This window comes from Prunus persica, chromosome G2, assembly GCF_000346465.2.
Source record: "Prunus persica cultivar Lovell chromosome G2, Prunus_persica_NCBIv2, whole genome shotgun sequence".
Taxonomy (NCBI): Eukaryota; Viridiplantae; Streptophyta; class Magnoliopsida; order Rosales; family Rosaceae; genus Prunus; species Prunus persica.
Window position 1 is genome coordinate 11,234,886 of NC_034010.1, and position 26,705 is coordinate 11,261,590.

At 37.7% G+C, this 26,705-nt stretch overlaps 2 protein-coding genes and 1 long non-coding RNA gene across 3 annotated transcripts; 1 reads left to right on the forward strand and 2 right to left on the reverse strand.

The window, feature by feature from the left end:
- On the forward strand, nucleotides 462-5,120 carry LOC18779309 (premnaspirodiene oxygenase). The gene is made up of 2 exons (XM_007212645.2): nucleotides 462-1,909; nucleotides 4,202-5,120. Exons 1-2 carry the CDS (start codon nucleotides 941-943, stop codon nucleotides 4,817-4,819), a joined length of 1,587 nt encoding a protein of 528 aa, XP_007212707.2. The 5' UTR covers nucleotides 462-940; the 3' UTR covers nucleotides 4,820-5,120.
- Nucleotides 6,859-9,345, reverse strand: LOC18779779. The gene is made up of 3 exons (XM_020558203.1): nucleotides 9,010-9,345; nucleotides 8,209-8,874; nucleotides 6,859-8,106 (listed from the first exon to the last, which is right to left on the reverse strand). The coding sequence occupies exons 2-3, from the start codon at nucleotides 8,851-8,853 to the stop codon at nucleotides 7,072-7,074; spliced, it is 1,680 nt and encodes a 559-aa protein (XP_020413792.1). The 5' UTR covers nucleotides 8,854-8,874; nucleotides 9,010-9,345; the 3' UTR covers nucleotides 6,859-7,071.
- On the reverse strand, nucleotides 10,805-13,296 carry LOC109947620. The gene is made up of 2 exons (XR_002270396.1): nucleotides 13,044-13,296; nucleotides 10,805-11,025 (listed from the first exon to the last, which is right to left on the reverse strand). It is a non-coding gene; the product is annotated as an uncharacterized LOC109947620 (long non-coding RNA).

Sequence of the window (26,705 nt, forward strand, 5' to 3'; positions counted from 1 at the left end):
TCTTCTTTTGTTATCAGCCATCACGCTTTTTTTTCTGCGAGTGTAAGACCCTGTTTTGGGTATAATGCAACCAGATTTGACCAAAAAAGAAAAATACACACTCAAATGTTCATTGTGAAATAACAATCATAATAGAAAAATACTAAATTCTTGGGTTTTTTTTTTTTAATTTTATAGAAAGATATTTCATTAGAAAAGCCCCAGAAAGGCCAAAGGAGGAAACAAGACAAAAATAAACGATTGTGCATAAATACAAAACAGAACCACCAGGCGATAGCAACTAAAGCCAAAGCCAAAGAAAACCATAACTAAAAATACATGACACCAACAAACCATAACTAAAAATACATGACACCAACAAAGCCCTCCAACCATCGAAACAATAACTGTTTGGTTTTACACTTTTGTACTTCATTTTCAAAGGAGCCACTATCTCCTTCAATTGCTTAGTTGCTATAGTTGCTAAGTGGTGGTGGGTGTGAGGTGGAGAATGGTGGAGGGAGTTGACATTAGTTATTTGGAAGATTGAATCTGTAGGGAGAGAAAGGGATGGAGGAGATAGAGATTGGTTTGGTGCTGGGAATTTGGGATAGTGAAGGAGGGAAGGTTTTGAGATTTTGGTTGCCCATTTTCGGGCCCTAGAGAAGAGGTAGAGACCAGCTTTTAGTATGGGGTTTTGGTTTGAGAAAATTGCCCCTCCACGTGAGTGGCAAGTGGTTGCTCCTTTTAAAAAAATTAACAGAAATTTAATTTTGTCCTTCAATTTCTACAAATATGAAACTACATTGTCAAAAGTGACGAAAGTAAAACTACAAGGTCAAAAGTGGTTGAAGTGCCAAACTATAGGGACCAAAAGTGACTTTTAGCTTTTAATTTATATCCCAATTAAACGGTTATGTATATAGAACCATGAGCACACATCTAAGCATCCACACAAGAAATGCAGTTCTTTACCAAACAAAACTTGAGTACAAATTTGTCAGTGGATTCTTCCATATCCAAGATGCTCCAATTGCCATCCTTTTCTGTCTTCTTAGCTTCTCTTTTCTTCTTATTGATGATTTTCAAATACTGGAAGAAATCTCAAGCCAAAGGCCTGAGCAAGTTGCCTCCTGGGCCAAAGCAGCTGCCTATTATAGGGAACTTGCACCAGTTGATTGGTGCCCTACCACATCATGCTGTCACCGACTTGTGCAACAAACATGGTCCTGTCATGAAACTGCAACTGGGGGAACTTTTTGCCGTGATCATTTCATCGCCTGAAGCAGCCAAAGAGGTCTTGAAGACGTGCGAGATCAGCTTTGCGCAAAGGCCAGAAGTGTATGCAGTTGAAATAATGGCATACGATCATTCAAGCATCGTGTTTGCTCCTTACAATGAGTACTGGAGACAACTGCGAAAGATATCTGTGATGGAGCTCTTAAGCGCTAACCGTGTCCGATCGTTCAGATCGATAAGGGAACAGGAGGTGTGGAATCTTGTCGAGTTCATCGCCTTCTCCGAGGGACATACCATAAATTTGAGTGACAAGATATACACCATGACAAATGATGTTGTTTCTAGGGCAGCATTTGGTAATAAGTGCAAATACCAACATGAGTTTACATTATTGCTTGGGGAAATTATACTTCTTGCTGGAGGCTTTAACATCGCTGACTTGTACCCTTCTCTTACATTTCTTCGTTCCATGAGTGGGATGCAGCCTGCATTGATGAAAATTCAGAAAAAAATTGACGAGATTCTTCAAGATATTGTGAGGGAGCATAAGATGAAAAGAGAAGCTAGTAGAAAAAGCTTTGGTAGGCTTGGTGAAGATGAGGAAGATCTGCTTGACACGCTTCTGAATTATGAGGAGGCCAATAAGCATGAGTTTCATCTCACAACCGATCAAATCAAAGCCGTCACTATGGTACCATCTCTTCACTCCAGCAATAATTGTTTTTATTGGGTAGTGGGCTTGTGCCTCGAGTCGTTAAGAGCAATTATTTATGCATCTGAGTTCTTGTGTTTGAATCCCTACCCCAATATCTCTTGTATTTTTAAACTCCTAAGTTGCCTAAAACATACCAAACCATCTAATACACTCACACAAGCTCTAGTGAGCCTAAAAATTATTAAACAAGAACAAGGTGTTTGGAAACGGTGTGCTTAATGGTTGTTTTTTTTTCTTCTTGGCGTATTGTGTTCTCTGTCGGATGTTCTCACTGTCTTGTGACTGTAGAAAGGATTATGATTTCATAGCAAGACTCTTTTGACAGTTGGATTGTGTTGTAGTGTTCTCATCGCAGGTCTTTGCGTCGAAGGTTTATGTGTCAGTTTGCTGTTTTATTTTATCTTGCTCTAGCATTGGTCCTACGTGATTGTTTGAACTCTTTTGTTAGTCTATGACATGTGTATAGTACTCTTTCGCAGTGACGGATCCATGATCCGAACCCTGTAAAATTTCAAACGAAACTTATGCCAATTAACCAAAAAAAAAAAAAAAAAAAAACCACAACCACCTAATCAACAACATGCATCATCCTTATTTTGATATTAGGATTTAGAACTTACTTGAAATCAGAAATATCATAATAATAGTGGTACCACAACATGTAGTGGACGGTGGCATAACTTCGACGACAGTGGCAATACATCAGCGGCACATAAAATAATCCAAATAATAACTCACATTAATTAAATAACACACCAATTAACCACAAAAAATCTAAAACTCAAACCAATATAATCAATTAATCAAAACAATATAATTAAGCCATAAATTTAATTTCAATTCAATTAATTACACTATATATATAGCACATAACATTAATTTAGGCTTAGGATTTTAGAACTTACTTTGTGAAATTTCACAACAATAATGGGGCACACATAGCAGGTGGTAGACACGGAGGCAACAGGCGGGCAATAGAGGAGAGGATATGGGGTTAAGGGTTTGTGGGGGGAGAGATTGGGGGGTTAGGGTTTGGGATTGGTTGGGTATCGGGTTAAGGTTTCTGTTTAGGGGGTGGGGTGGAGATAACTGATTGGTTTTTTTTATAAATATTTTGTTATTTTTAAGACGCCTGGTCCAAAACGACGTTGTTTTCGCCATGTTATTTTTAAAAAAATTATTGGGCCAAAATGACATGGTTTTGCCCAGGAATTTTTTTATTTTATTTTAAAAAGAAGCCAACGTTTCTTCTTCTTCTTCTTCCTCACGCTGCGCAGCACTCCTCCTCTCAGGCAAATGGTTAAGCAGCTGGAGGCGTCCCATGGGGTCACACAATCGGCTCATGAGGACCTTCAAGCCTATTTCCATGGCCTCCATGGGGTCCTTTTTTACCCCAATGCTCCACTATGGCTCCGTCTATGCTCTTGCCTACCCTGAAGTTTGTCCCTCAAGAAAGTTTTAACGAGGCCACTGTTTCGTGTTGTTCTATGTACGCTACTTTGATTCTATGAATGGATTTCATTTCTAAAAAAACAAGAACACAGTGTCTGGTCTTTATTAGTGGAGGATCCATTTTATCCATTTTCACATTGTGGTATGCATGCGTCAACTGCCACCTGTTATCTCACTTTTTGTTGAAAGAAAAATGTAGGTACGTATGCTAATTTCCCTAGCTTTAAATCGAATTTCCTCATTTTCATAGTGGCAAAATCTATGATTTGTTAATTAGCAATTTCATATTTTAAAACAGAGTACTTTAGCAATTATTAATTTCCAAAAAGGTTTTCTTGTTGGGAAAGGAAACATATACAAGCATATGGATGATGTTGTTAACAAGGTTTGAAAGGAAAGCTCTATTGTTATGCTATTGTACTCTTTTAGAAATTCTAGAATTGCATTCATAATTCAGTCAAATAAGCCATTAAATTACGAAGAGCCATTACAATATCAGAGCGATCTAACATTGAAATTAAGACAATCTGGGCTCCTCCACTAACGATCGCGCAAGATCGAAGAAACTCTTGCATAGGCATCCCAACTAAGAGTGCAAACTCAGAACTAAAAAAAAAGAAAAAAAGATAAAGCTTGAAAAAAACCGAACCATAACAATACAAATAAAACTCTAAAAATGCAAAAGCCCTAATGCTTTTTGTACTTAATTAAGTTACTTTTTGTGATGAATTATTAATTAACTTTTTAATTTATACTAACAAAACCTAATATTATTGTACAGTTATATAATTCATTGCAACTTCACAATGATTTCAGGATATTTTTTCAGCAGGAAGTGAGACTTCAGCAACCACAATGGAATGGGCAATGTCAGAGCTTCTGAAAAACCCTAGAGTAATGGAGAAGGCGCAATTGGAGGTGCGACAAGTATTCGAAGGAAAAAACAAAATCGAAGAGGAAGATGTTCAAAAGCTACATTACTTGAAATTAGTCATGAAAGAAACTTTTCGGTTCCGCCCTCCGGCTCCTTTAATCCCGAGAGAGGCAAGGGAAAGATGTGAAATTGGTGGATATACAATACCAGCCAAGGCCAAAATCCTCATCAATGCCTATGCAATAGGGAGAGATCCAAAACTTTGGGCTGATCCTGAAAGCTTTCAACCAGAGCGCTTTCAAGGTTCTTCCATTGACTTTAAAGGCAACAATTTTGAATTGCTTCCATTTGGTGCAGGTAGGAGGATTTGTCCAGGCATCTCATTTGCTACTTCAAACATTGAGCTTGGACTTGCTCAACTATTGTACCACTTTAACTGGAACCTTCCAAATGGGACTAAACTAGAAGCCCTCGACATGGCTGAGAATTTTGGAATGACGGCTAGAAGAAAGAACAATTTGCATTTGATTGCCACTACTTATATTCCTTTCAACAAATGAGACACTATCTAAAAGAATGATGTAATAAATAGAAGAATGATGTAATCTTATAATGAATTTAACTTGCAACTCTCTTAGGCAGCAGTTTGTTGGTTCAGTACGAGAAAAACTTAATTGCAACGGGGATAGAACTGTTTTGCTATCTCCGACCAATAACGCTACACTATGTGGAAGTGTTATCAAAGTGTCATAGCGCTATTGGTCGGGGATAGCAAAATAGTGTTATCCCCGTGGCAAGGAAGTCTTTCTCGTTTAGTACAGACCTCCACTTATCCCTCTAAAATTTATCATTTTGTTCCTTTATCTTGTCCAAAGTATCAACTTAGAATTAAGAAATCAAATTGATGATCGGTTGCAGAAGCCAAATTGTGGAGTAAGCGAGTTAATTTTTTAAGGTTAATAATTGCAAAGCCGCTTGTATTTTACTAATTCTATATCTGTATATAGAACAATAACCACATCTAGCTAGCATCCACAACAGAGTTGGAGTTCTTTCCAATAAAAACTTGAAGACAAATTTGTCAATGGACTTTTCAATATCCCAGCTGTTATCATTCTGAGCTTATCTCTTTCTCAGAATAGGAAGAGGAGCTCTTCTAGAGCATTTAGCTAGAGAGAATGAAGAGGAAAATAAGAAAAAATGCACTGTTGTATTGATTTCTGCAAAACTGCAGCTTACATAGTGTGAGTGCCAGGAGAGAAATGTGATTCTCTTCTAACAGAATTACAGCTGTCATCCTATTAGATGCTTACACATGTCATAGCAAATCTAAGCTAGAGAATCCACCTAGACTATGATCTAATGGTTCTCATTACATCATTTAAATAGACTGACCAAAAACAGAAAAAATAGAGGATAGCTTCAGCTCTAAGAAATCTGCTGCAGGATTATATTTCAACACCAGCTGCTCCAATTGCCATCCTTTACTCTCTTCTTAGCTTCTCTTCTCTTCTTAATATTGGTTCTGACATTGGAAGAAATCCAAAGTCCAAGGCAAGTTGCCTGCAGGGCCAAAATAGCTGCACATTTAGGGAACTTACACCAGTTGATTGGTGCTCTACCACATCATGCTGTGACCAACTTGTGCAAGAAACATGGTCCTGTCATGAAACTACAACTGGGTAAACTTGTGCTGTCGCTATTTCATCGCTGGAAGCAAAAGAGGTTTTAAAGATAAATGAGATCACTTGTCATGGTGAAACTACCACATCATGCTGTGATCTGAAGTGTATGCTGTTCAAATAATCACCTATGATCATTTAAGCTTGGTGTTCTCTCCCTACAATGAATATTGGAGACATTTACGAAAGATAACTATGATGGAGCTCTTTAGTGTCAACCGTGTTCGGTCATTCAGATTGATAAGGGAAGAGGAGGTCTGGGATTTGATTGAATTGATTGCCTCATCTGAGGGACGTAGTAATTTCCAGGGCAGCATTTGGTAACAAGTGCAAATATCAGCATGAGTTTACGACATTGGTTCGGAAATCATACCTCTTGTTGGAGGCTTTAACATCTCTGATTTGTACCCTTCCCTTGCATTCCTTTGTTTCATGAGTGGGGCAAAGCCTGCATTGCTGAAAATTCAGAAAAAAATTTACAAGATTCTTGAAGATTTTGTCACTGAACATAAGATGAAGAGAAAAGCTAGTAACAACACCAATGGTGATGAGCAAGATCTGGTGGACACGCTGCTTAATTATGAGCAAGCTAATAAGCCTGAGTTTCATCTCACAACCAATCAAATCAAAACGGTCACCATGGTAAGATCTGTATACAGTCGAACAATAAAACCTTTTTATCGTACAACAGTATAATCCATTGTAACTTCACCATGTTTTTCATGACATTTACTCTGCAGGCAGTGAATCTTCAGCAAAAACAATCGAATGGGCAATGTCAGAGCTACTAAGAAACCCGAGAGTAATGGAGAAGGCACAATCTGAGGTGCGACAAGCATTCAAGGGAAAGAACAAAATTGAACCTAAGACCTCGGATGCAGGGTTTAATGCTCTTAACCCCTTGTGCTGCAAGCCTCTTACTTTGTATGCACCTTCATCAGTATATGCAATATTAGAAAAACGTTTATTACTTAGCACTAATGTTCTTGTACATGAGGAGTTATTGCTAATAATAATAAACAAAGAAATAATGTGTTATCAGTTCTCCATTTACATTGAGCTGCTCTCATTCTAAATTCATTAAAAAAAACCTCAAGGTATTAACGATTGCTGGAAACTATGTAAAGTGATTATGCAACTGCCATTGCTGGTGCAGCAGCTGCTGTTTCTTTTGCAGAATATTCATCCATTGACTGCAAGAGCTTGGTACAATGGAATTCAATTTGTAGACGATGATGAAGAGGTGTTGATGCCATCAAACCCTTCTTAAGATCCGCCAGCAATTCCCTTATAGGGATAGCAACCAAAAAGCTTTTAATATACTCTTTGCAAGCTTCTTTGCCTTTGCATACAACCTCCTCTTCCACATCACTATTTTCCAAATCTTTCTGGCTCAATACAGGAGCCCCTTCAGCTTTAGTTTCCTTACAGTTGTTTGGTCGTACCTGATTTCCAGATTTCTCATTTGATGCTTTAGCCTCACTTGGTAATCTTTGGATTGTTGTGTCTTTGTCAAATTTCAGGATATAGGCCTGGTTGCAACCTTCATACAACCTCTCCCCTAATGTGTCAATTATGTAAAAAGCATCCTGCTCTACCTTTAGTATGAAGAAATGGTCGTTCCAACTCACAATGTAGACCAGAAGTTCACTATTGCATGCACATTCTGATGCAGAACGACTGATCTCATCCCATATGCTATCGAAGGACATGGCACCCTGAAGGAAGTCAGAATCCTTGTTTCCTAGTTCTTCAGGATGGAAGAATCCTACGAAAGACTTCTCTGGAACTACAGACAGTGGACGAATTTTAGCTTGAAGGATGGTCTCAAGATCAAAGTGCTTATCATTGAAACGCTCTATGTAGGCCTCGTTATCACAGAGAGTTCTCCACTCTGATGATCCATCTCTAATGAGACTATCAAATTCACACTTGACAGGCATCTCATTTCTGTTGGATTTCAACCAATCTGTAATGACTGCAACCAAGGCCGTGCATGCACTCTCTCCAGCAGCACGTTCACTCCGCTGATCAATTGAAGCAAAAAATACTTGAGTTTGAAGCTTCATATGTCTATCACGGCTTATCACTTCCTTATGCTCCCAAATGCCAACAGAAAAATTCTCGTCTCCGAATTCAGAAATGGAACTTTCTGTGTGATGTGACTTTCAAAGTAAAAAGAAAAAAGGGTTTTAAAAAATCAATACAGAAATGAAGACAAGCAAAAACATGTACAGAAAACAACAGTGAGACGTTGCATTACGTACCCCAAAACTGGATTCATCAGAGGAACTAAGCTGCCTGCGATCAAAATCAATATCATCTCCACCCTCGTCTCCATAATGTTTCTTCAGAAGAGACTCCCCTTTGGCTTTAGGAGATCTGAAGCTCAATTTCCTCTTCTTCCATTGTAGGATTCTTCCCTTGGAACTCTGCCACGAGTTTGGCCGACAGACTGGTGCACTGGAGTTGTCAACATGCAAGCCACCTATATCTAATTTACGGTTGCTATAGTGGACCCAAAAGTCATCTTGGCCATTACTATTAGTATTGGAGTAAAACAAGCCACCAGCAAAGTTTGCATAGGCTAGCGTTTCATAACTAATTGACTGCCTGACACTGGAGTCCTCCTTACTCCACTCTGATTCCTCCCGCCCATCATCATCAAGTGAATCTGTGTCAAATGGATAGTTGGATGCAGCATCCTCACTTCTAGCAGAACTCCTGCTATCACTGCTATCTTGCTCGACGCATGCCTTCTTTGATTTACCAAATGAAACATAATCTCTAAGGATTTTCACCTTTCTCAGTCCTGCTTTAAGAGGAGACAACTCATCCTTTTCTGTGGAAATAGCTTCGTCAGAAGGCATTGATCCCGGCACTGTCTCAGAAAGTTCTTGAGTGGCTCTCATTTCCAATATGCTCAGAGATATCTGCGGTTATCAAGGAACTTAACATAAGACATATTATTCAAATTTAGAAAAGGCAAAAAGAACCTAACCTGGCAAAGTTACGTGACAAAAGGTGATGAACATAGAATAATTCATTTAAACATAGGCAGTACATACAGAAAGTGATGCCTTAGACTCTGAGGCCACAACAAGAACATTCAGAGGAATGTTGAGCCCAAGTTCCTTTTGCTCAGACACCGAAGCATACTGCGCTAGGTTCAATGATGCAGTTCCATAAACACCGACTCTGTTCCTCAATCCTTTGTTTTCAGCCTAATTCATTAAAACAAAATCATTGACATCATCAAGAAATCACATGATGGATGAGGCAAAAGTTAATTGACAAACCTTAAACAAAAGAATCGTATAAACAAACAATTACAACATCACAATATGATCAATCTCAAAAAGAATAGAGAAAAAAAGAGACAACCGAGCTACAAAAGATTTTCCTGCTGCTACCAAAAAAAAAGAGAACAAAAGAAGAAAAAAAACAAGAAGATGAATTGAAAGGCAGAGAGACTCACATTGAAGACTGTAAATGAAAGCTCCCAAGGGTAAAACATACCCTCTTTACAACCAGAAAAACTGCACAAACTCCTAAACTCCTCTTGCAATTCTACCACCCCATCATCTCTAATTTCACCTTCTTTGGTGAAATTCCTCTTAACAGATCGTCTCAAAGACCCCAAAGCCTTACCCTTCTGGCCCTTCCATTTAACCTCAACCAAAGCTCTTCTCTCACCCTCAAATTGAGTTTTATCCAATCCCTCAAGCCTGCCTACAACAATCACTACCTCAAATTTCTTGGTGGAAATTGGTGGCCATGGTGGCCACCTCATCATCTTCACCACCATTGCCTACTTGGATGCCAATATATACCAAGGATTAGGCTAAAACATGACAAATGGATATAAACAAAAAGAGTCTACCTTGGGTGGTAGAATTAGAAATTTAAAGAAATGGGTAATGAAGATTAAACAGAGATTGAAATTTGAAATATAAAATGGGGTTTCGAGATAAGAATTGGAAAAAGGTTTTGAATTTTTTTAGGATTGGGATGAAGGAAATTGGCAGAAACTGAAAGAGACAGATAAAAGAAGTGCAATGGAGTTCGAATTTAAATGCACTTCTATAGTTGGAATTTGCCGTCTGTGGAATGGACAAAATAACTATAGGGAGAGTGAGAGAGAGAGAGATGCCGGCAGTCCTAAGAACCAACGTCTCTTTTTCTACTTAGAATTCAAGTGGAATTGCACAAGGTGTCCTTCAACTAGTGCATATTTCTACTGTTACCTCTGGTATCTGTTCCCGCTAATTCAGGTCAAATTCTTTCGCTTTTATTGATATTCCTAGAATCTCTGGATTCTCCAAATCTTGATAATATATGGATCACCAAAATCGTTAAAATTACTTCCTCAAAAATTGACAGACTGCATTTTCATACTTTCCACATATTTCTTTTCTTTTATGATAATATGTTTACTTATTAGGAAAAGGGAGGATGAATCGGAACTTAGGAATATGAGAATTAAAGAATTGGATTTGGATAAATGGTTTGGGGAAGTCTATCTCCATTTTCCATGTCCCTCCATGGGTCGTGGCTTCGGTGGCTGTTGGGGATGGGTTGTGAACTCAGTGGCTGCCAACATGTAATGGCAAAAATAACATTCCATCCAATACTATCAGGGGTCGTTTGGTACACAGGCTTGGCTTGGATTAGCTTGGACTAAATTTAGTGACAGGACCCGATCCCAATTCCACTTTGGAATTCGAACCAAGCCCTGTGCGTGTCCGACATCTGGCAACTGACGGGCACAAATGACCATTTTACCCTTCCTGCTACAGTTACTATGAAAACTTTCCCTGGACTTCTGCCGAAATTTCGGCAGAGTCTCCCCTGTATTTTGACTAAACCCAAAATCTTCCACCTGTTAAACAATTAAATAAATCCACACCAACTGCCAGAATAGAATAACCAAGTATTCACCAGCTCCAGTTTTCCACTAAACTAGATATCAGAGCATTTTCTAAAGTTTACAGGGTTTCAAGGACTTTTCCACAAACTCTACCTTACTTGGTGGCGCGAAAGCTAGGAATGGCCCGGTGGTGGATCCTGCGCACTTCTACGGCCTGGGGGCGAAAAACAAGTTTAAATTTGTGAGTGGACAAAAATAAGGTTCTTGAAAGCAATTTAGAACATAATAACCCCCGTTTTGAAATACATAGGGATAGAAAATCTAACGCATGATTATAATTCAACTCGAGATATTCCAATAAACATAGATAAATATATTTGTATAGATACTCGTATAACTGAACAAGGATATATGGATATAACACATGCGTGAATATCGAAGAAGATGATATATAATGAGTGAAAATAATAACTGCATAAAAGAGCTCAAAATCCTTTGAAACTACCACCTAATTGTACCCCTGTAAAATCCGTCAAATCCCCTGGCAGGTCTCGGGCGACACAAAGTCTAACTGAGCCGCAAACTGGCGAAATCAGGGGACTATGGTCAGCCTGATTCGCCGGTAGGTCTCGATGACACCAAGTCAATTCGAGCCGCTCTGACAAGATACAGGGGACCGTAGTCCGCCTGATCCGCAATCCTGGCAAGTCTCGGGGACACAGAGTCAGCCGAGCCATAAATCCTGGCAGGTCTCGGGACACCAAGTCTGCCGAGCCGCAAATCTTGGCAGGTCTCGGGACACCAAGTCTGCCGAGCCGCAAATCCTAGCACTCACGGTCCGAGCGTCCCCGAAACTCGTGAGGCAATGTCAAGTGCACTGACCGAATTGTAAACAGACTGGATGTCTGTAGACATCGGTCCGTCTGAGGGTAATCACCAAATAAAGAGCGGGTACATGGTGGTTTTCCAAAAATAAATAATTTTAGAAAAATCTGATTAATAACTGCAATCTCAATTCTGCTGCTATCTCATCTGATTCGAACCTCAAACTCAACTTTTTATATTACTGGAGCTTCAGTAACTAAGCCTCATGTAAATCAAAGTATTTAACAGTACAAATCATGCTCGAAAGAAACAGTTCATAAAACTTATTCAGCTAAACTTATTTATAAAAGCTTATTTATATAAAATTAATATAAAATCATTTATGTAAACTCATGTATATAAATCATTTATATAACTCATTTGTATAAAATCATTCATGAAAGAAAGTCCACTCATTGCTGGTCCGAGCTAGCTGGACCTCTTAAAGGTCCCTCCTGTGATTCCGTTGGTTCTCTGGTGCCTGATTACCCATAAAGATTAAATTAATAAAACAGATCAATAAAAGAATTTAAATTTAACACCCTGTCCCCGGCTCCTAGAAATGCGTGCACACATTTTAGAGTTACTCCTATGCCCACTTTAACCTTTCAGACAATTAGAACGGCCATAAGAGACTCGAAGCCTCACTAAGCGATAAATTACCAGACCGGCCGATCCGGGACTCGTGGGGTCCACGATCTCCGATGGCCAATCTGGGCTTCTCTGAAGGTGCCTCATAGAGAAGGAACCATGTTCCGCGAATTTGGTCCGAAACGGACGGTCGGATTGACCAACATCGCGTTATCGCTTAAAATCCAAACCCTAGCCCCAAGGTTCGCGATTTCGGAGTATCCAGGACTCCGATTCGCAATCCGTCGAATCCTACACGATCCTGAAATCATGTAGTACGACATATCCAGAATTGAATGCAATCCAACGATTTGACGACATTGCAACCAAGGATCGCGCGATATGGAAAATCCGTTCGGGGCTCAAACGGACTCCAAATCGAGATCCGCGAAATCCTACGCGCTCGTGACAACACGAGGATCACAAAACTACACAGAGTCACTTCACCACCCTCTCCCACGCGCCGCCACACGAGCGGGCAGATTGGGTGTCCAAAGCGATTATGGGTTTCCGGAAAAACTCGAAACCAAGACTCCAAACTCCTATCCTAGGTAAAACACCCCATTTGGAGTCACTTTTGTTCTTGGGCATACCCCAAAAAGTGACCGGAAATGGCCGATCACGGCGGCCGAAATTTCGGCCGATTTTCAAGTTGAAAATCGAACGTTCTAGAGCCAAAATCGATCAAAACCCATACATCCATCAGTTAGAACACGAAACATAGATGAGAAACCATACCTTACTCGATCGATTTGGTGGAGAATTGAGGGAGAACGAGGAGCTCAAATTTCGAACTGGAAAATCGGCAAAAATGGCAGATTTCGGCCAGTTACGGGCTTCCCCAGGTCGGCGGCGGGTCGGGGAAGAACGGCGAGGATGTCACGGTCCCGAAGGTACCCACGGCGGAGATCAAGCCGGCCTGTGGTGGCCGGGGTGTCGATGAGAAGAGGCGGAGGTCGGGGGAGAATCGCGCGGGAGGAGAGAGAGGAGAGAGAGAAAACTGACGGGGGAGGAGAGAGAGAAGAGACAAAAATCTGACTTTTTCACAAATTACCGTTTTGCCCTTCTCTGTATTTTGATCGTATTTTCTTCGTTACAACTCCGATTCGAGTCTACTCCGTGTCTACGGACTCGTTTTGCCGTGCTCTACGCAACGACGCAAGCGGAATTACCAAATTCTTTCTCGATCAAAAAGTCAACTTTTTCCCTATTAAATAATGCGAGGGCAAAATTGTCTTTTTGCTAGAAGATATTAATCCTACTTTTTAGATATTTTGTTACTTTTTAGATATTTTATTTTGGGTTATTATATTATATTTATATATATTATATATGTATATATGTGTATATATATATATACTTGTATATGTGTATATACATGTATATATGTATATTATAGTATATGTGTATGTAATAATAATAATAATAGTAATATATGTTATTAGTATTACAATATAATATATGGATCTCATACATTGGTAAACATAGGACTAGCTAATCCTCCCTTTCTACATGGGATTAGTAGTCCCCTCCTAAGGAGATGTTTTTGGTGGGCCCGGTATTAGCAATCCCATCTAAGACTAGAATTAAATGAAACAAACATGGTACTAAATTTAGTCCAAGCCAGTCCAAGTCAAGCCTGTGTACCAAACGACCCCTAAGAGATTTGTGGTCACTCACCGTTGGATGTAAATTCAACGGTTCACTCACTCTTGCACTCCTTTTTAAAAACTTTTTTGAACCATTGGATTAATATCCAACGGTGGGTGACCACAATCTCTTGGACTCCTGTGGTCCAAGAGATCGGGACTTTATATATATATATATACATATATACATATATAATATATATATAAACAGTCCCCTTCTATTGAGGGATCCCTCAAATAATTTTATTTGAGGGACGCCTTTTAGGGTACCCTACAATTTTTTTCCCAATGATCCAAACCATCTATTTTTTAGGTCTTCATTCATAGATCATCCTTACAAAAAATTAGACAAATCGGAAACCATTTCGACATCCAATTGTGTCTTACAAAATCAATGAACACGGTGCTTCAAGAAAATGCTAAAATTTCAATAACTTCATTGAGTGGTCAAATGATATCGGATTCAAGTGAGTTTTTGTAGAGATGATCTTTGAATGAGTATCTACAAAATAGAAGGTTTGGATTAGTGAAATACAATCCAGAGTGGGGCCTACAAGGGGTATCCCTCAAATAAGCTTATTTGAGGGATCCCTCAATGGAAGCTCTCTGTATATATAAATACATATAGATATATACACATATATTATTATTATAATATACTCATATACACATACATATTAATATTGTAATAATAGCATACATGTATACATGTATATATGTAATATATATTATATTATATATTAATGTACATATATACACATATATACATGTATATATATAAACACACAGTCCTGATCTCTTGGACCACAGGAGTCCAAGAGATTGTGGTCACTCACCGTTGGATATTAATCTAATGGTTCAAAAAAGTTTCGTAAAAGGAGTTCAAGATTGAGTGAACCGTTGAATTTACATCCAACGGTGAGTGACCACAAATCTCTTGGACTCCTGTGGTCCAAGAGATCGGGACTGTATAAACACATATATACATATATAATATATAAATACATATAGATATATACACGTATATTATTATTATAATATACCCATATACACATGCATATTAATATTATAATAATAGCATACATGTATATATGTAATATATATTATTATTATAATACATATATATAAGTATATATACATATATGTGTATATATTATACCCATGTATGTATTATAATATACATATACACATGTATATACACATATACATTATATATTTATACTATATGTATATATATTATAATATACATATATACACGTATATACATGTATATTATTATTATAACATACCCATATATATTATCTATTATAATATACATATGTATATGTATATATATTATACCCATGTATATATTATAATATATAGATACACCTATATACACATATATTATATACATGTATATACGTATATATATGTATATTATAATATATAATATATATACATATATTATATATACATATGTATTTTATAATATATATAATATACAGTCCCAATCTCTTGGACCACAGGAGTCCAAAAGAATGTGGTCACTCACCGTTGGATGTAAATTCAACGGTTCACTCACTTTTGCACTTCTTTTAAAAAACTTTTTTGAACCATTGGATGTTACATCCAACGACGAGTGACCATAATCTCTTGGACTCCTGTGGTCCAAGAGATCGGAGCTGATATAATATATATGTATATATACATACATATATAATATACATATATACACGTATATACATGTATATTATTATTATTATTATTATAACATACCCATATATATTATATATTATAATATACATACATATATATAAATATATGTATATGTATTATACCCATGTATATTATAATATACATATATACACCTATATACACTTATATATATGTATGTACGTTTATATTATTTAAAATATATAATATTATTATAATACACTTATATACATGTATATACACATATATTATATATATTATAAAATACATATATACATATATATAGATATTTTTGAAAAAATAAAAAAATTATAGTCCTAGTCCAAGCATACACCAAACGCAGGATAAGTGTTATCCAACTTTACACAGTGAGGAACCTCTAGAGAATCCCAGATCGGCCATCGGAGATCGTGGACCCCACGGGGTTCCGGATCAGCCGGTCTAACAGTTTATCGCTTGGTAAGGTTTCCGGTCTTTTAAGGCCATTCTAATTATCTGAAATGCTACAGTGGGCATAGAGTTGACTTTACAATGAGAGCACGCATTTCTAGGAGCCGGGGGTCAGGGTATTTAATTTAATGTTTTTATTGAGCAGTTTAGTAATTGAATATTCATGGTTAAACAGGCATCAGAGGCCAAACTGAACCACAGGAGGGACCTTCAAGAGGTCCAGCTAGCTCGGACCAGCTGTGAGTGGACCTTTCTTTTTTTTATATGACTTTCTGAATCAGTTTTATTCAGTGTGATTTATTCCTATGAAATTAAAGATTCCTTCTATACATTGCTTAGCTGATTTTGCTAAAGTTATTTGGACAACAGACCTTGAGATTTATGATTCAGAAATATCTAGCTCAGATTTTATCAGAATACAGAGGATGTCAGATTTTATCCAAGATAATTATTTTAGACCACCATGAATTATAGAAAGCAGAGTTTGAGTTTTCTATCAGATAAAAAGGGCAGCACAGTTATAGATTGAATAAAGATTCAGTTATTCATCAGATCTTTCAGAAATAGTTAATATTTTCTTAAACCACTGTGGGTACCCGGTTACAGAAACAGGTTGCCGTCAAATAAGACGATGTCTACGGACATCCAGATTGCCTTCGGGTTATGTTGCCTTCGGATATGATGATGTCTACAGACATCCAGTTTACTTTCAGTTACGTCAGTGCACTTGACATTTGCCTCACGAGTTTTGGGGACGCCCGGACCGTGAGTGCCAGGATTGCGGATCAGGCTGACTACGGTCTCCTGAATCCTGCCAGTTTGCGGTTCGGATACACTATGTGTCGCCGAGACCTGCCAGGGGAATTGACGGATTTACAGAGGATTTGACAGTTTTACAGGGGTACACCTAGGTGGTAGTTTTAAAGAAATTTCAGTGCTTTTATGCAAATATTGATTTCAGTGATTTTACTCAATATTTCCTTGGTATTGAGCATATCCTACATCTGGATATATATATAGATGTATATATTTATGTGAATGCTTGAATTTACCCTAATTCAGTGCAGTTTACATATTCAGTTTTATGATTATCATTGTTTTTTTACAGTGGGGGTTATTATGTTCATACACTGTTTGAGAACTCTATTTTGGTCCACTCACACTTTTAATGTTTTGCGCCCCCCAGGCCGTAGAAGTACGAAGGAAACCACTCGGGCCATCATCCTAGCTTCCGACCCACCACCAAAGTGTAGGAGTTCGTTGTAACTCTTTGTAAATCCTGTAAATTTGTATAGAAATGCTCTGAGATCTTGTTGAACATAAGGAACTGGTAGGATTTTTGAGACTGTTTGACAGGTGGAAGACTTTGTGTTTGGTCAAAATACAGGGTAGACTCTGCCGGATTTTTCGGCAGAAGTCGAAAGTAAATTTTAAGAAATTTGTATAAGAAAAGGGTAAAAAGGTCATTCGTGCCCGGCATTCGCCAGGTGTCGGACACGCACAGGATTCGGCTCGGATTCCAAAGCGGAAATTGGGTCGGGTCCTGTCAAATTAAATATGTCAAATCTAATTGCATAAGTGGAATGCACAAAAACAAGTTGAGAAAAATTAAACATACTCCCAACACTCAATTAAATTGTCAAGGATTTACTTACTTAGCATGCACTTGAATTAATGGAACATAAAAACAAAATTATGCATACTCAACAAACTTGAAATGCAATTGGATTTAAAAATATCCAATTGGCAGACTGAAAGCAGGTAATTGAATATGTGAAATCTAATTGCTTAAGTGGAATGCACAAAACAAGTTGAGAAAAACTAAACATAATACCAACAATCAATCAAATTGCCAAGGATTTACTTAGCACGCAGTTGGATTAATTGAACGTTAAAAGCAAAATGATGCTTACAAAACAAAACATAAAAACAAAAACTAATTAAATGAGCTGACAATTATTACCAATATCTACCCTGTAAGATAAATGGTCAGTAATTTTGACATGTACCACGGGATCGAATTCGCTGTGGTTCTTGTGTATGTATCTTCTCACCCAGAACAATGGGTGATCTGCATGGCATTTGTGTTTTGGTCGGGAACCGTGCCCTTGCTTAGTGGTTACAATAGAACTGATGCTGTTTCCCTTTGCTTTTGAGGGGGCACCCCAGTAGTCGTCTTACCCTTGCGTTTGCAACGTGCTTGGGAAGTTGCCTTGTTAGCCAAGTGCTCCCTCCCCATACCCTCCTGTGTTTAACCCATTATTTTAATTAAGCAAAAATATATTTATATATATATATAACAACAATTATATTAAGAAAAACTAAAGACACACATAAATACTTTAACCAATTAATAAAATAAGTAAAATCTAACCAAAATAACAAAAACCTCAACCTATTAACAAAATAGGCAATATGTAAAAAATAAAAACAAAACAAAATAGGCTTGTGAAACTCATCATGTAGAATATATAATTTATATTCAACATAAATAACTCACTCCGTTTTAGAAAATAATGTCAAAACATCATGCAATAGATTTCTTGGGTAAACGTAAGGAAATATCAACAACTCCGAGCGAGACCTATACCAACACGTTCAGACTAACAAGAGGAACAATTTCCTGCCGCCGGCTGAAAGCTTATGAGCAAAGCCACACTCACTTGGTTAGTTGAGTTGTGGGATATCATTGATTTATATAAAACTCAGTACAGCACATATAAACAAAAGGAGACAAAGAGTCCCTAAGACAAGGAAACAAAGTCCAGGAAACATGAGTCTGGACTATCAGGTCCATCACCTAGGTAACATTAACTCTAGGTATTGGGGAATCACAACCCCGCAAGCTGACAGGGCGAGTAAGCACATGAAACTTGGAAACTAAACACAAAAATTCAAATAGAAGTAAAGATAGAGATATCAAAGGGTGGAGGATGACACTTATCTAACACAACTGGCAAATCCGACGATACACTTGAGTCAAGATTTGAAGAACAAACTGGTAGTCCAAAGTAGGAAGGCAACAATCCATCAGCACTGCGAACACAACATACTGGCGAAGGTGGCAACATACAGCTGTTGTAGTGGAGTAAAGAAACCCATTGAGCATAACATGCTGGTGAAGATGGCAGCAAACGGCTATACCATGAAGAAAAAGCCTCGGAGGAGGACAAGATATGTGAAAAGCCTAAAAGGAGGATGACAACATACAGCTGTACCATGAAAAAAAAAAAAAAAACAAAAAGGCCTCAAAGGAGGACGATATATAAGGGGAAGAAACCCAACAAGTCACGAACATGCGGTTAAGCATGGAAAAGAGGATATGCGATTAAGCATGAGGAAGAAAGAGAACATGCGATTGAGTATGGAAAAAAATAAGAGCATGTGATTGAGCATGGAAGAGGCATCAGGTGTAAAGCGGAAAAATATGACAAAGAAAAGAAAAAGGGCCGTCAGGCAAATAAGAAAAAGAAGAAAGCGGTTGCTTGCTGTGCAACAACAACATGAAGAGAGAATGTGTAGCTGCCTGTGGGAGGAAGATAATAAAAGAAAGGAAAAAGGGATCAGAAAAGGAGCGTAGTGCCAGAGGAGCACATGAGAGAGAACACAAAGTGCTGAGAAAAGAAAGCATAAAATAAAAAAGGGAGTAGGAATAAGGAAATGGAAGTGGCCACGAGGCAAAGAGAATAAAAAGGGCTGAGGAGATAGCCAATGACCTGGCAAAGGCAAAGGTTAGACTATAAAATCAATAAAGAAAAGAAGTGAATACCCCAGTAACATACCAGAGGAGAGGGGGAAAGACATCCAGCAAGTGGGCAACAGAAGAAAAAAAAACAAACAGAGAGAGCTTGTCACAAAGGAAAGGGGAAAAAAAAAAAAAAAAAGGCGAGCTGTTAAGCATGGGAAAGGGAGCATGTTGCAAATTTTAAAATGAGTGGAAGAAAAGAAGTGGCTCCGAAAAAGAAGAATAAAGAAAAGTGGTGTCACGGGTGTACAGAGACCAGAAAAGAAAGAGGAAAAAAAAAAATTGAGAGAAGAAACCGGGAGGTCAGCTCATAGGAAAAATAGAAAGAAAAGAAAGGAAAACCACTGTCCCATAGCAAACAGGGAAGAGAAACCCAAATGAAAGAAACTCAAACACAGAGAAGAGCTCATACAAAGAGAGGGGTTGGAAAGAGAGATATTTGAAAGGAGAGTTCGTTAGAGAGCAAAGAGAGAAACAGAGAGGTTGCTCAAAACGTAGAAATGGGGGGGCTGCTTGGTGTTAGCAGAGATAAGTGGCCAATCGAGCCAAAAGAAGGATAGATGGCGGCTGTGCAAGGCAACAGCAGCAGTGTAGCTCGGCAGGGACAAAGACAAACGCCTGCTGGAGAAGGCTCGGCGACCGGTGACAAGGCTCGCGGTGGAAAGCGACGGCTCGGTGAGCGGTGACGAAGCTCACAGAGGAAAGAGATCATAGTGATCAACGGACGTACTATCCCTAGGAAACAGATCAGGCCATCATGGCCAAGGGACTTATTGCCCATACAGATAAAAGAGATGAAATTTAACATAAACAAGGTAATGACATTTTTTTTTTCAAAAATACTGGAAGGGAAAGAAAATGAGGAAAAATGCAGTGATAAAAGAAGCTGCGTAAACGGCTAAGGTAGAAAGAAAAATATGTTGATTATAGAGGAGAGGAGAAACAAACACCCATTACGGGTGAGGAGTGCCAATGACTCTCAATGTTGGCAGAGAAGGGATTGCTAGTTGGCGTTAGCCAGAGGCTCTGATACCATGAAAGATTATGAGCAAAGCCACATTCACTTGGTGTTAGAAAAATAATCAGTAAATGTTGTATGCTATAGGATCACTATATTATTGCACAATTCTTAAAATATAAACAGTAGCAAAATTATGAAATCTGTATAAATGTGCAAATATATAAATTAAGTACAGAATACTGACTTTTATTGAAGATAGAGGCTTGCGTATTTGCAATGTCCTAAAGACAGAATTTCGCCTCTTCTCAGTGCTTGAAGTTCAACAGGCGTCTATCTCCCAGGATTCAACTATCTATAATTCAAGGGTCCAGCACGGGATCCTTGAATTCTGGCGAACGTTGGTGTGCTTCTCTCCAATACAGTTGGTAACTTTAAAATAATATGAGATAGTTTTTTTTAAAGAAAAAGAGATTCGTCTTATGGCCTAGGACTTGTGGTTTTATAATAGAATTACACCCCTTCAAAATAGCAGTTAGTATCCGTTATACCTGTTCAAATTCAAACAAAAAGATAAGTCTTTCTGGTTTGAATTTAACTTCTGCCAAAGAAATCCGAAAAATAAAAAATAATTATTTTATTTTCGGGCTAGGTATATTTCTTTTATTTTCCAGAGACCCCAAGAGCCCCAAGGCCCAAGGCCCAAGTCTTGATTATTTAAATATTTATATTAATCAAGCAAGTCAACCATGATAGTCTTCACTACCAAGCCCATCAGCCCACCAATCCTTATTTAATTGATGTTAAGGTTTCATGCTTATAAAGCATATGGAATTTTTTTGTTTTCTCCAATGTGGGACATTTGCTTTCAAACTTCCAACAATACCCCACATTTGAAATGCAAATTTGTTTTTGAAAATAAAACATGCAAACTCAAAAACTGGAGAAGAAATTAGATAAAATACACATCAGGAAAAGTGTCTTTTGGACTTGAACTTTCCCTAGTGTAGACGTATCGGATCTACTTAATGAATCAGTGGAAATCATAGCCTTGAACTGTTCATTGTTTTGTAGTAAACCGAAACAACACGCCACACATGTATTAAATCTTTACACACTTAAGTTCATGCGGTTGTATTCATTTTGGTCTTGAACAAATCCCGGTCTCATAGGAGCTTTAGAGAATGTAGTCATGTAATTCTCATAAATGCGACCCCACATTTACTCCTATATAGGTAACGTTAATTAAAAGTATTCTGCCATACTTCTTTTGAATATCAAAATATTAACGTCATTAAATGTTTTGTATAAAACATACCCTAAAAACTTCTGCAGACAACACACTTTGATCATAGGAATGAGTAAATAGTGTGTTCATACCTTGAGCCATTCCCAACCAGTTTGCCTATTGAACCTAGACCATGGGATCTCCAATCAGCTAGGTTAGGGTTCCATTAGGTTAGCTCATTATGAAATTGACATTAAACCCATTCCCCTCGACGCATATTTAATTTGCTCTCTAGGTAGGCCTTTTGTCAAAGGATCAGCTATGTTTTCCTTTGACTTTACATAATCTAATGAGATTATTCCATCTTTGAGCAACTGTCTAATTGTGCTATGTCTTCGCCTTATATGCCTTGATGTGCCATTGTATATCTTATTTTTGGCTCTTGCAATAGCTGCCATATTATCATAATGAATACATACTGCAGTTATTGGTTTAGGCAATAACGGTATATCTTCCATAAAGTTTCGAAGCCATTCTGCTTCTTCAGCAGCCTTGTCCAAAGCTATGAATTCTGATTCCATAGTTGACCGTGCTATACACGTTTGCTTGGTTGACTTCCAAGCTACTGCTGCCCCTCCACATACAAAAACATAGCCACTAGTGGATTTCGTTTCACTTTCACCAGAAATCCAGTTTGCATCACTATATCCTTCTAAAACTGGTGGGTAACTTGTGTAATGCAATCCATAATTTATTGTGCCTTTAATAAATTGTAGCACTCTAATCAAAGCCTTCCAATGATCATCAGATGGATTACTAGTATATCGACTAAGCCTGCTCACTGCATAAGCTAAATCAGGCCTTGTACTATTCATCATATACATTAAGCTTCCAATCACTTGTGAATATTCTAGCTGAGATACTGCATATCCATTATTTTTAGCTAGATGAACTGATGGATCAAAAGGGGTCACAACGGATGGATCATCAAAGTGACCAAATTTTCTAAGTATTTTTTCTGCATAATGGGACTGAGTCAAAAAATAACCTTGTTTGGTTCTTTGAACTCTAATTCCAAGTATGATATCTGCAAGTCCCAGGTCCTTCATATCAAAACTTGAACACAACATTTTCTTTGTAGAATTAATGATATCTTTGCTAGTACCCATTATGAGCATGTCATCAACATATAAACATACTATGACACATGAGTTCTTGAAACTCTTTACATATACGCATTTGTCACTCTCATTGATCTTAAAACCATTTGACAGCATAACGTGATCAAATTTTTCATGCCACATTTTTGGTGCTTGTTTAAGTCCATACAATGACTTAATTAATTTGCACACTTTCTTTTCTTGTCCTTTAACCACAAACCCTTCTGGTTGTTCCATATAGACTTCTTCATCTAATTCTCCATTCAAAAAGGCAGTTTTAACATCCATTTGATGTATCTCCAATTTATGTATGGCTGCTATGGAAATTAATATTCTTATAGATGAGATTCTTGATACAGGTGAATATGTATCAAAGTAATCCAGCCCTTCTTTTTGTCTATAGCCTTTTGCTACTAGACGTGCCTTATATTTGTCTATAGAACCATCAGCCTTCAATTTCTTTTTGAATATCCATTTATGACCAATTGGTTTATTACCAGGTGGTAAATCAACCAATTGCCAGGTATTATTTTGTAAAATGGAATCCATCTCACTTTTAATTGCTTCCTTCCAAAAAGTAGCCTCACTTGAAGTCATCGCTTCCTTGTATGTTTGTGGTTCAGCTTCTGACAAGAAGGTGAGAAAATCAGGTCCAAAATTTCTTGGGATTTTCGTTCTACTTCCTCTTCTTGGTTCCATTTCATTCTCATGAACCCCTGATGAAGAAGGAATGTCACTTTGAGTTGGTTCAAGTGATCTTTTTCTAGTTGGACAGGACCTATTTTCTTTGTAGGGATAAATATGTTCAAAAAATTCTGCATCTACAGATTCTATGATAGTATTAACATGAATATCAGGAATTTCTGATTTAACCACTAAGAACCTATAGGCTGCACTATTATTTGCAAAACCAATGAATGCACAATCTACTGTTTTTGGTCCAAGTTTAACTCGTTTTGGCAAGGGTACTTGAACTTTTGCAAGGCAACCCCACACTTTGAGGGTTTTATATGTAGGAATTCTACCTTTCCACACTTCATAAGGAGGCTTATTAGTCTTCTTATGTGGAATTTTGTTCAAGATTGTATTTGCAGTAAATAAGGCTTCACCCCACAGATTGTGTGGAAGCCCTGAACTATTCAACATGGAGTTGATCATGTCCTTGAAAGTTCGATTTTTTCTTTCAGCAACACCATTTTGTTGAGGTGTATATGGAGCCGTTGTTTGATGAACTATTCCATGTTGAGCACAAAATTCAGAGAAGGCTATAGACTCATACTCTCCTCCTCTATCAGATCTTAGAGCTTTAATTTTTCTCTCTAATTGATTTTCAACTTCAGCTTTATATGTCTTGAACATATTCAAAGCCTCATCCTTGCTATTTATCATATAGCCATAGCAAAATTTACTGCAATCATCAATGAAAGTAATATAATAATTCTTTCCTCCACGAGTTGGTGTTGATTTAAAATCACAAAGATCTGAATGAATCAAACCCAGCAACTCATTAGATCTTCCAAAAACAGATTTGAAACTTTGCCTTGCAAATTTTGATTCTGTGCATATTTCACATTTATTGTTGTGATCAATTTTAAAGTTTGGCAGCAACCTTAAATTGATCATTCTATCTAAACAACGGAAATTAACATGTCCTAATCTAGCATGCCAAATATCACAAGACTCAACAATATAAACAGAAGCCTTATTTATTTTATTAATAGCATTTGTAGCCAATACATTAAGTTTGAACAAACCCTCAGCCAAATAACCCTTTCCCACAAACATTCCCCCTTTAGTGAGAACAAACTTGTCTGATTCGAATACTAGTTTAAAGCCCTTATTACTGAGCAATGGACCAGACACTAAGTTCTTCCTAATATCAGGGACATGAAGTACATCTAGAAGGGCTAGTTCCTTCCCAGAGGTAAATTTCAGCAGCACCTTTCCTTTTCCAGCAATGGCAGCAGTTGAGGAATTTCCCATATAGAGTTGTTCTCCACCAGAAATTTCTTGGTATGTAGAGAACATGCTCTTGTCGCCACATATGTGCTTGGTTGCACCAGTATCAATCCACCAATCTTTTGTATCTAAAACCATATTCGTTTCAGACACGACAGCAGCCAAAACATCTTCAGTTACATTTGCTTGATTATTGGCAGACTTGGCAGAAACTCCATCTTTCTTGTGGCGACAATCTTGTGCCTTGTGTCCAGCTTTTCCACACACCCAGCAACTCCCTTTTATTTTCTTAAAATTCTTGCTGTTTGGTGCTATTTTGAAATAGGACTTGCCTTTAATTTTCTGGGAATTGTATTTTGGCTTTCCAGCAGAGACTTTGCCTTCAACAATGTTGACTTTGGCTTCAGAGGAAGCACCATCCACTTTCGCAATAATTCTGTGATCCTGTTCAACTCTTAGTTTCAGAACCAAATCATCCAGGGTCATGTCAGATTTCTTGTGCTTCAGATAGATCTTGAAATCATTCCAGGAAGGAGGCAACTTCTCTATGATCGAACCCACTTGAAAGTTCTCGTTCATGATCATGTTTTCATTATGCAGTTTATGCATAATGATCTGGAGTTCTTCCACTTGATTAACCACTGACTTGGAGTCTATCATTTTGTAATTCAGAAATTTCCCAATGACAAATTTCTTTGTACCAGCAACCTCTGTTCTGTACTTCTTTTCGAGAGACTCCCACAATTCCTTGGCAGTCTTGTATGAAGAATAAACATCATACAAGGTATCATCCAACGAACTGAGAATATAATTCCTGCAGAGAAACTCAGAATGTTTCCAAGCATCAATAGCATTTAATTTGGCTGCAGGTATCGGATTCTCTGTTGCCACAGGAACTTCCTCTTTGACTACATGAGCCAAATTCAGTGTTGTCAAGTAAAACAGCATTTTCTGTTGCCAGCGTTTGAAATCCACCCCTTTGAACTTCTCTGGTTCCTTAACATGAGTTTTGACGCCGCTGACATTGACTATATCAGTCATCTTCACGCCACTTATAGATTCTTCCATTAAAGAATTCTGTCTTTAGATTGTTAGAAAAATAATCAGTAAATGTTGTATGCTATAGGATCACTATATTATTGCACAATTCTTAAAATATAAACAGTAGCAAAATTATGAAATCTGTATAAATGTGCAAATATATAAATTAAGTACAGAATACTGACTTTTATTGAAGATAGAGGCTTGCGTATTTGCAATGTCCTAAAGACAGAATTTCGCCTCTTCTCAGTGCTTGAAGTTCAACAGGCGTCTATCTCCCAGGATTCAACTATCTATAATTCAAGGGTCCAGCACCGGATCCTTGAATTCTGGCGAACGTTGGTGTGCTTCTCTCCAATACAGTTGGTAACTTTAAAATAATATGAGATAGTTTTTTTTAAAGAAAAAGAGATTCGTCTTATGGCCTAGGACTTGTGGTACTTCTGCCAAAGAAATCCGAAAAATAAAAAATAATTATTTTATTTTCGGGCTAGGTATATTTCTTTTATTTTCCA

Bases quoted from the DNA above. Each gene is read 5' to 3' on its own strand.
- LOC18779309 (XM_007212645.2), top strand. From the start codon at position 941: ATGCAGTTCTTTACCAAACAAAACTTGAGTACAAATTTGTCAGTGGAT. The intron at 1,910-4,201 runs GTACCATCTCTT...CAATGATTTCAG, and splicing joins AAATCAAAGCCGTCACTATG to GATATTTTTTCAGCAGGAAG.
- LOC18779779 (XM_020558203.1), bottom strand. From the start codon at position 8,853: ATGAGAGCCACTCAAGAACTTTCTGAGACAGTGCCGGGATCAATGCCT. The intron at 8,107-8,208 runs GTACGTAATGCA...TTACTTTGAAAG, and splicing joins CTGATGAATCCAGTTTTGGG to TCACATCACACAGAAAGTTC.